Genomic DNA, 11,566 nt, shown 5'->3' with positions numbered 1-11,566 from the left:
TTGAAAATTTGACCTAGATGTGTTCAACAATATTGATTTATTAGAAATTGACAATTGAATCATGCATTTTGGATAGAGAAAATGGTATTTGGACCCTCAAAAATTTATGAAAATTGTAGGCTGTTAATTTTTGAAACCTTATAAAAACCTATATGCAAAGGACTCAAATGTTAGAAGAAGTGATTCTATCAAAATTAAAAAAAAAAAAACACTACAAATTTATGAAAATCCAACATGTTTCGTTTAGTAGGTTTTGTATTTTGTAGGTTTTCATTTTCCTCACTTATAACCTCCTATTATAAGACCTGATCCCTGACATACTAAAAATATACCATGTATAACCAAGGGTGGCTCCCCTTGTCTGGTAGGAGCAGTTAGTGCAGGTCACCATGTGTTGAGAGGTTGCAGGTTCAAAACCCAATGGCATAGTTGTATAAATGGTAGGGGTCAGCCTAACCACAACTTGCCTTTCAAAAACAAAAAACAGATTACCATGTATTGATGTAGGTAAACCCATTATGTGTTAAATAAGTCAAAATATCTAGTAATCTTCCTGGTTAGGAAAAAGTGGGTTACCCTTTTTTATCTAATAATTTCTGGTGTGGCTTGATCTAGATAGAGCTAATCAATTGAACGGGCCAATTTCATGTTAACAAAAAAATTAATAACGGTTAGGATCTCAAGCATTAAAAATTAACTTTTACTTGTTTATTAGACAAAAATATATATATCGCTACTTTTAAAAAAAGGTAATTTTTACTCGGAAATTTTGTTTTCTATTAAAATTCAACAAACCGAGCCGCTGACTGGCTCTTATCCCAGCTAGTTCTGGGTTGGGTCGGTGACAGAATTTCTTACAGTTACAGGGCCTCACGTGATTTATCTTTTCCAGATGTATAAATGACGAGGAAGCCGGAGGGACAGATGATAATAATAGAATTGGGCAAGCAAGATGGCGTTGAGGGGCGAGGATGGCTGCATCATCATCGACGGCAAGGCCATCGCCAGCACCATCCGCAGCGAAATCGCTAAGGACGTGCTCGATCTCTCCGAAAAATACGGCAAAGTGAGCCCTCCCCCATCTTCTTCTTCATCCCCGTTTCATCGACTTTCTCCTCATGCCTATTGGTGGTCATCTTGATTAAGTCGTATTGATCCACTAAAGATTAAAATCGATTTTTCATTGTTGGTATGATTCAGATGTTTGTCTAATTTGAAGGCAAAGAATTGTAATCATGGTTGGTATTTTTTTATTGGCTTGAAACGTGGTGTTTGGTATAAAATGGTATGCCACCTTTGGGTTTTGATCTTGTTTCAGATTATTTGCTTTGTCCCAACGAGCTATTCCCTCCCTTGTATAAGCGTTACGGTGAGTTTGTTTATGCAGGTCATGCCCCACATTATGTTAATGAACATCTTAGCATACGCGACCCAGTGACGTGAAAATTAGGCATGCTTTAATGGCCAAATGAAGGAAACCATTTATGTGTTGAACGGATGTTGTTGAAAAACAAAAATTGATCTCTTAAGTTGAAGAAAATAAAGCTGTCAGTTGTAAGTGGTTATATGATTAGAAAGTTCAGCTGCAACAATAAGTAGAAAGGTGCAAGTCCAAACAGATGTAATCAGTCTTATTTTTCGAAGGGTTTTGACCAAGTTCATAAAGTGAAAGAATTTGTGTATATCCTATTGTCTTGCGGCAAATAGTGGCGTGTGGCACTTGGATTCGTTTAAGTAGGAGTTGGGGAAACCATGCATGGACGAAAGCAACCACCAAGAGTATTGTTAGAAATTCCCTTGGATGTTCGAGAACCTCTGCAATCATATCCTATTTGTCCGGAGTGGAAAATTGATTGCTTTTTACGTGGTTGAGATTGTTGTAAAGGATGATGAAACAGCCATCCGATCACTAAGAGCATCTTGGTCAAGATTTTATGCAACAAAGAGCCACCCATTTTGCAGAAAAAGTGAGATACTACATTAAGGTTCTCTATAAACAACACTGAGATACTTGAGACTAGCTTAGGGAATTGAATCTTGTCTTCTCAAAGATTAGATTAGGGAACCGAATTTTGTTTGCTAATTGTCTTCACTTGAATATATGTCTATTTGGCTGCACCTTTGGTTGGATCCCTTTGCTATAGAAAGTTATCTTCTGCTTATCTCACGGTATTAGGTGGTAATCTTGTTGCATAAAATGTATAAGAAGCAAAATTGTGTTGCTATATCGAGTGCTTGAACCTGGTATATATGTATGAAGCTTAGGTTTCAACGCACCCCTTCCTAATCAGCACTTAAAGAATGTTAAGGCTTACAAGAACTAAGTCAAGAAATTGGTATAAACTGCTGGGAATCTATGCAGGGGAAAACATGCATTCATACATATTACTGCAGATCTATATTTTGTGAAGAAAAAACATGTAGATGACTGCTGCCTCATTTAGAGAAGGCTTAATCAAGAGCTCTCATGTCTCTATATGTATGATCACAAGATCAAGTTGCTGATATGTTGGAAAGAAGGTTCTGCAGGATCAAGAAATTTTGAGGTTTGCAGTTGATAGGTTTACCCAATAGATATGCTAGGCATTTTTAGTTTTTTATGCCATTTATGCTAGGGGTGCTTTTGCCAGTTCTGGAAGTGACTCGTTATGTTTGTACATAGTTGATGTTATGACTGAGACTGAACTTTCATGTTCTTTTCTTCTTTGCTTATGTTTTTCATTCTTTTTGAGTGATCACTGGCAACTTCTTGTGCCTGTTTCTAACGTGCACGATTCTCCCTTTGTCATGATCTTGCTCCATATTTGTTTTCAAGGTGCAATTCAGACTGCCAAATTTGATGTGCTTGATGATTTCTGCTTCATTGATTATTTGACATACCATGGCTATATGACATTAGGAACTGAAGCATGGTGTGTTATCATCAGTATCTATAAGGTATATGTTCACCTTTCCAGTATCAAAGTGGTTGTGGATTTATGCAGTGACATTGATTGATAGCACACCAGATTCATTGAAATTGTAGCACACCAGATTCATTGAAATTGTAGCACACCAGATTCATTGAAATTGTAGCACACAAAATTCTCACGTATTAGCTTTCATGGAACTATTACTGATCCTACATCCTCATATATTTTCATTTCTATCCTCGTTGTACCATAACTTTAGTTCATGAATTATTTTCTTCTTAATTTGTTGAAAGCCTATTAAATTAGTAGCATTTTCCTTGTGCAAGTTTCTTGGATGTAATCCATATACTATGTTGAATCTATCAAGTCTGACGTGTATGTTATTTTTCCAGGTGCCTGGGCTTGCTGTTATCATTGTGGGGAGTAGGAAAGACTCCCAAAGCTATGTAAATATGAAGAGGAAAGCATGTGCTGAGGTCGGCATCAAATCATTTGGTGTTGACCTGCCAGAGGAAGTATCAGAAGAAGAACTAATAAAAAAAATTCATGAGTTCAATTCTGATCCTGATGTGCATGGTATTACATTACTCTTGCATGTTTATGTCAGGCTGATATATGTTGCTATAGTCTAAGTTTTTGTTAATTTATTTCCTTAGAAAGTATCTTCAGGATTCAGCATGAACCGTGAACCTGCACATATATGCATACGATTTTATGATTTATCAAATGATTTTTTTTGGATAATCCGAGGGAAATAACCCCCCATCACATTGGCTGGCCTGTGGTTGAAACTTTTATCCTAGTTTGGTAAGATTAAATGGATTTTCATCTATATTTGTAAAACAAATAACAAGTTCCAACTTGTGATGAAGAGTGACCAGTTACTTTCATTATACCAAGAAAATGCTGGTACTGGTAGACTTTATAATTAACCATTCAAAGTGAGTCAAAAATATGAATCATTTTTTTAGTGAATGACTTAATTTTTAATGCTGACATCTCGGACTGGATAATCTTCCCTGCTAACTAGCTACTATGGGGGAATAAAGCATCTCTAATTTTACTCGATGCAAAGTTTGGGAGGTTTTTTAAATGAAGTGACTGAAATATGAGCACTAGAATGTGTTTGGTTGCATCTCATGTGATTTGGAATAGAGATGGAATCAAATGTGATTTGAAGTCATATGATTTCAAATCACATATTCCACCATGTGATTTGCACATGAGAGTCACTTCAAATGTGATTTCAAATCACATTCTTTTTCTTATTTGCATGAAATTCCAAATCCCATGTTTGGTTATCTGTGCAATTTGGATTCATTCTCTCATTTGCATGAGATTTCAAATCACTTGTTTGGTTGGCTGTGCAAATGAGATTCATTCTCTCATTTGCATGAGATTCCAAATCACATTTGAATGCAACCAAACATACCCTAAATCTCATATATGCAGCTAACAAACACACTTTGTACTGTACAAAAAAGAAAAGGCAAAATTACCCATGATATCTTATGTACTGTTCACCCGACCAGCTGTACAAAGCATTTTTGTTTCTTTTGTACCTATTGCCAGTTAAATTGTTGATTACAGATCCTGACATGTGGCACAGTTCTAATGATACTGGTGCAGAAAATCAATTTTATTCATCACAAATTTCGTTTAATGCATATGCAGGCATACTTGTACAACTTCCCTTGCCTAAACATATAAATGAGGAGAAAGTCTTGAGTGAAATCAGCATTGAGAAGGATGTTGATGGGTTTCATCCTTTAAATATTGGTAAACTTGCAATGAAAGGCAGAGAACCATTGTTTCTGCCCTGCACTCCAAAGGTATATCTGTTGTTCAAAGTAATTAGAGAGCATCTTTTATCCATTCTTCATGAGCAAAGTTAAAACATCCGTTGCACATTTTCACTTGTAATCTGGGTCAGAATGGTTCATGATGTAACAAGCATGCTCATAATTTCCTATTTTACAATTCTTTGTGACTTCCCATTTCTCTGCAGGGATGCCTTGAGTTATTATCCAGGAGTGGAATCCCAATAAAAAACAAGAGGGCGGTTGTTGTTGGCCGTAGTAACATAGTTGGGCTGCCAGTGGCATTGATGCTTCTCAAAGCTGATGCAACTGTGACAGTTGTTCACTCTCGTACTCGTGATCCTGAAAGCATTGTTCGTGAGGCAGATATTGTAATAGCTGCTGCTGGGCAGGCAATGATGGTATGAGATGCATTTAGTTGACACTGCTTTCAGAAAAAAATCCTTGTTTAAAATACTTTGGTCTGCAGATTTACATGATTATTTACTAGGTGTTGCAGCTAAAGTTTCTAGGCTTTGTATACTTTGTGTGTTACATTTATAAGAGGGACACTTTATTAGTTGCATTATGTGTTTACCAATAAGGGTATTCCATCTTTTAGTTGGAACTGTTGCTTTTGCTTGGAACATACCAAAATGTACATGATGTCACATACATTGTGTGTGTGTGTGGATTATGTTTGTCTGCTAGTGTCTATTTCTGTCCTATTATTGTTAGCTGTGAATTAATGGATTGATTTTTGTTTCAATTTTTTGGAAGATGGTGGCTCTCAGGAGCCCTCTGAAGGCAAAGTGGTTTTTGTGTTTTAATGCATTGCAAGAGCTGAATGTTGTAAAATATTAAATAGGAGTTCTTTATACTTTTCTATTTCTCATCTAATTGTTGTGCATTTGCAAGAATGAGTGATTCGGACCCTTCATGTCTTGAATGATTTTGTTATTTGTTGCAAAGTTTGGTCTGCTTAAAATGGAAGTGATCAAGAGAACCAATTTCTAGTGAAATCATGTGACAAGCTGCTGGCAATTGACCTTTTCGTAGTAACAAAATTTCCTTGGATCTCAGGTTTGCGTTCATGGAGAATAGGTTTGACAGTTTTTATTTCTTGATAGCTCCAACCATTTTCGTGGAGTGGTCACAATAAAATACGTCCTTATTGGTAAGCCAAGCAATTCATTTTCCAAGTCTGGATTCCCAATGTTTTGGTGGACCTGTTTGGTTTTAGAATTGAGGGTAATCTAAGATGCCAGAAGGATGATGTCTTAATTGTAGGTGGATGATACTAAGGCCAAGACACAAATCTATTTTCAGGCATGATGGGTTTCAGTGCACTATACTGAAAAGGGCCTTTTTGGTGCTAGTTGTTGTTCGCTATACTGAAAACAGCCTTTTTTGGTGCTAGTTGTTGCTCGCTATACTGAAAAACAGCCTTTTTGGTGCTAGTTGTGCTCTTCATCATGGAAAAGAAAATGATGTTATTTCCCTTTTTAGAAATATTTCCTGGTTTAAATGTACACCCGTATTTAATCCTTATTTATGTGATTAGAAACCCTACTTCAGTATCTCATGAAATGCAATTGAAGGTGGACTGACTTGATTTAGAATTAGTGTTGCATGTACTGTTTTCTGTTATTTTATTGTGCGACCATGCTAATGATTTTCTCATTCTTTACGTTTTTAGATCAAAGGGGATTGGCTCAAACCTGGTGCGGCAGTCATTGATGTTGGAACAAATGCTGTTGATGATCCAAGTAAGAAGTCAGGTTACCGTCTGGTTGGTGATGTTGATTTTGATGAAGCAAAGAAGGTAGCAGGATGGCTGACCCCTGTTCCTGGTGGTGTTGGTCCCATGACTGTTGCCATGTTGCTCAAGAATACATTGGAAGGTGCCATACGGAAAATCAAGATTTGATGATGGATGGTGCGCTTGTGGAATCTAATTCATCATTTCTTTAAACCCTTCACTTCCAATGTCTTTCATTTCTTCGCAATGTGGTTGTAACTTTTCCTGCATAGGTATCGGTTATGCGGTTAGAACACATTCTGTGGTTCTGTATTTTAGACACGCCGGAGGATCAACTAGTTGATGTTGTTCGCATGCTAAATCTATTAATAATAATGCTTCTGAAATACCATGCAAGAGATGATTTGGTAAAATAAAGAGATTACCATTTCAAGAAAGAACCTTTGTTTCTTCTCGAACACTTTAGATAATATATGAGGACCAACACTTGTTATATCAAAAGGCCTGGTTTGGCCCGAAGTTGGTTGATACGGCTCAACCCAGCTTATATATATATATATATATATATATTAGATTATATACAATATTCTAATAGACCTGTGAGCAAGGTGAATCAAGTTAGAACACGTAGTATTCTAATAGACCTGGTTGGATCTAGTAAAATATATTAGATTTGATTGAACCTGAATGAATCTGAATAGATTTAGTCTCGATGAAATCTATACATGATACAAGTGAGTTAGATCCATATTGATACTTTGAGATCTAAGAATATTTTATATGATTGCATATTACTTTATTATTTGTGCTTATAGATACCCTTGTTTGGTCCTATTATATATATGAATCTATTGTGATTCCAAATTAATATAATGACATCCAAGTTTATTTAACTTCATTATGTAAGACTATGTATGTTTTGATGCATGTATGTAGTTTTTTATTGGGTCCTTTTATTAAATGAATCTGGTGATGAATACAAAAAAGTATAATTCCAGATATGTTATATGGATCTATTTTAATTCGAAACTAAGGATATGAATTTAGACAATGGTTAAATCTTTTGTGATCCATGGTTTCACTTTAGCTATCCAAGCTTGCATGGAGAACCATCTTTTCATTATGGATCATGTTGGACTTGATGATAACATCTCAAGTCAGTTTTGGATATAGATTCATAAATCCAATGGATATGGGTATAGATTTTTTGGATCCGTTAATGAATCTGAACTTATATGTTGACGTACTTATGGTTTAATTGCTTATTATTATATTTGATAAAATTAAAGCCTTAAAAAATAAACAGGCTTATCATGTTTGACATATCTAAAATGGTAATAAGAAAATTTCAATTGATTATGAATCTGATGCATATCCAAATTGAATCTGGATACAAGGATTTAAATTTTATTTTTAATGCATATTGCTTGTAATTTATGATGTCTTAATGCACATATTGCTTACTTGCAATACGTTAGAAAAGTGAGAGCGGCATTATAATTTTACACATGCATGTAAATATTTATTTTCATATGATGATAAATAATCATCATAAATCATGCTCTATATGGTCTGCTTGTATGCATGCATGAAGGGATGTTGATTTCATGCTTTAGAATATTTATGCATAATATACAATATGGTGATATTCATATTTTTGGTAATCATATTTATGACTATTTGGATCTAGATATATATTAATCTAAAATGATTAAGTGATAGTTAACTTGATGAGAGTTAAAACATGTTGCATGTGATAATAATGCACATGAATAATGTGAGTATTGTATATGGTGAAATCTTGAAAAGTTAGAGCTTTTGTCATGTTTGACAAATCATAATTTATCTGCATGAATTCATGAGATGATACAAAATTCGCAATACTCCGCTAGTGTGCATGTGGACATGATGATGTCCGATGACATGGTCATGGAAGAATAATAAAGAACCCCATGACTAACTATGAAAGTGAGACCTACAATATGATATATTTATTTGAATATGATATTGTACATTAAAGGTTATAATTTAAATTGTGAGATGATGGGAAACACATATATTTATGTGAAATGAGTTTTTGAAAAGTTGATGTCATGGCTAAATCCATAGTATATGTGAAAAAAATCATAGTTCATATGGTGATGAAAAGACCACATGACTATGTGTGAAATAACTCATAGCATGTATGAAAAACATCATACTTGAAAATAATGAAAAGTGAACATTACAACACAACAACAACTACGCCTTCATCCCAAAACAATTGGGGTCAACGATATGAACTAAAAAAGAAAATAATTCTGAATCTTCCACATGAATCCTTCTCCTTCAATCATTTCTATCCAATGCCATGTCCTTGGTGAGGTTCAAAGCATTCATACCCTTTCCTATCATCTCCATCCAAGTCTTCTTAGGCCTACCCCGACCTCTTTTAACTAATATATTTTCCCATTTCTCCATCCTTCTAACTGGAGCATCATTAGGCCTTCGTCGAATATGTCCAAACCACCGTAAATGATTCTCTCTCATCTTATTTTCAATGGATGCAATGCCTACTTTCTTACGTATCTCATTTTGAATTTTATCTTTTATTGTATTTCCACACATCCATCTAAGCATACGCATCTCAGCTACACTCATTTTTTGAATATGATGTCTCTTGGCAGCCCAATATTCCGTACCATATAGTAAAGCGGGCCTAATTGTCGTCCTATAAAACTTTTCCTTCAACCGCAATGGCATTCTATGATCGCACAAAACTCCAGTTGCACTTTTTCATTTCATCCACCCAACCTTTATCCTATGATTTACATCTCCATCAATTTCTCCATACTTTTGAATGATAGATCCTAAATATTTGAAACAGTCATCCACCGGTATTTCTTGCTCACCAAGCTTCACTACACTCCCATCACTACTTCGTTGCTTACTAAACCGACATTTTATATATTTTGTCTCGCTCTTACTCAACTTAAAACATCTTGCTTTCAATGTCTGTCTCCATAATTCTAACTTGGCATTAACCCCAACTCTAGACTCATCAATCAAAACAATATCATCAGCAAACAACATACACCACGACACATTTTCTTGAATTGATCTTGTAAGCTCATCCATCACTATAGCAAATAGGAAAGGGCTTAATGCAGATCCTTGATGTAACCCAACCGTTATAGGAAAAATGGTTGTCACCCCTCTACAAGTGCGGACATTGGTTACTACTCCTTCGTACATATCTTTAATTATACTAATGTACTTGAGAGAAACACTTTTCTTCATCATTGTCCACCAGAGAACATCCCTAGGTACTCTATCGTATGCCTTCTCCAAATCAATAAAAACTATATGCAAATCTTTGTTCATCTCTCTCTATCTCTCAATAAGTTGTCTAAGAAGATGTATAGCTTCCATAGTTGATCTTCCAGGCATAAAACCAAATTGATTCTCCGATATCATGACAACCTTCCTCAACCTATACTCAATCACCCTCTCCTAAAGTTTCATAGTATGACTCATGAGTTTTATACCACGATAGTTTGTGCAATCTTATATATCATCTTTATTCTTATATAGAGGCACCAAAGTACTCTTCCTCCACTCATTAGGCATCTTATTTGTCCGTCGAATCTTGTTAAAAAGATTTGTCAACCATTCTAAACCTTTCTCACTCAAGCATTTTCAAGCCTCGATAGGTATACCATCTGGGCCAACTGCTCTTCTTGATTTCATTTTCTTCAAAGCCTCTACAATTTTTTTTTTAGAATCTTGCGCATGAAGTCACGATTTATCTCATGAAAAGGAATGAAGAAGTCTCCAAGATCCTAAGCATGACTTTCATTAAATAGCTTATCAAAATAATCTTTTCATCTCTCCTTAATCTCCTCATCTTTGACTAAAACCCTTTGTGTTTCATCTTTGATACATCTAACCATACCCAGATTCCTCGATTTCCTATCTCTCATCTTTGCAAGCCTATAAATATCTTTCTCGCCCTCTTTGGTATCCAACTTGTCATAAACCTCTTTATGTACCTTATCCCTCGCGTTCGAACTACTTTTTAACTTCCTTCTTTGCTATCATATATTTTTCCAAATTCTCATTATCACGACTCTTACTTAGATTTCTATAACACTCTCTTTTAACCTTAATAGATACTTTGACATCTTCGTTCCACCATGATGTATCATTACCAAGTGGTGCACTGCCTTTAGACTCACCCAATACCTCCTTAGCCAACTTTCTCATGCCACTCGCTATCTTATTCCACATTGATTCTAAATCCTCCTCGAGACACCAATCAGCTTCCTTAACTACCTGCTCTACAAACATTCCTTGTTTAGCTCATTTCAGTGCCCATCACTTAATTCTAGGATCTATCTTATGTCTATCCCTTTTGCGGCATTTTCTAATTCTAAGATATAAAATTAAGACTCTATGTTGTGTAGCTACACTTTCTCCCGGTATAACCTTACAATCAATGCAACAACCCCTATCTCTTTTTCTAAGTAGGAAAAAATCTATCTGACTCATATTAACCTCACTTTTAAATGTTACTAGGTGGGACTCACTCTTCCTAAAACAAGTGTTTGCTAAGATCATATCATAGGACAAACCAAAATCTAAAATCCTTTCTCCACTTTCGTTTCTTTCTCTTATACCATAGCCTACATGGATACTCTCAAATCCATCCCCATTAATGCCTACATGTCCATTAAGGTTACTGTCAATGAAAAAATTTTCTCCACAAGATATCCTTTGTACTACTCCATCTAAATCTTCTCAAAATTGACGCTTAATGGAATCATCTAAACCTACTTGAGGTGCATAAACACTAATAATATTAATAATATTCGTACCTAATACTAATTTAATAAGTAAAATCCTATCACCCTTCTTACGGACCTCAACTACATTATCTATAAACTCACGATTAATAACAATCCCTACTCCATTCCTATTCCTGTATACCAAATCTTATATTCCCAAGGTTCTATTACTTTTTCTATGCAAAAAATAACTCATAGGATGTGTGAAAACCTCGTACTTGAAAATGAATGATGAAAATCTGACATGATTATGTGAAAAAATAACTC

General features: G+C 35.2%; 1 protein-coding gene across 1 annotated transcript; it reads left to right on the top strand.

The window, feature by feature from the left end:
• The first annotated feature begins 914 nt into the window (after positions 1 to 914).
• On the top strand, positions 915 to 6,869 carry LOC149813838 (bifunctional protein FolD 2-like). Its single transcript, XM_089991611.1, has 5 exons — positions 915 to 1,066; positions 3,305 to 3,488; positions 4,587 to 4,744; positions 4,921 to 5,133; positions 6,411 to 6,869. Exons 1-5 carry the CDS (start codon positions 953 to 955, stop codon positions 6,639 to 6,641), a joined length of 900 nt encoding a protein of 299 aa, XP_089847737.1. The 5' UTR covers positions 915 to 952; the 3' UTR covers positions 6,642 to 6,869.
• Positions 6,870 to 11,566: the final 4,697 nt, after the last annotated feature.

This window comes from Nuphar pumila, chromosome 16 (genome assembly GCF_984573655.1).
Source record: "Nuphar pumila chromosome 16, dmNupPumi1.hap1.1, whole genome shotgun sequence".
Lineage (NCBI taxonomy): Eukaryota > Viridiplantae > Streptophyta > Magnoliopsida > Nymphaeales > Nymphaeaceae > Nuphar > Nuphar pumila.
Note: the sequence above shows the minus strand (reverse complement) of the source record. Positions and strands in the feature narration are given on the sequence as shown.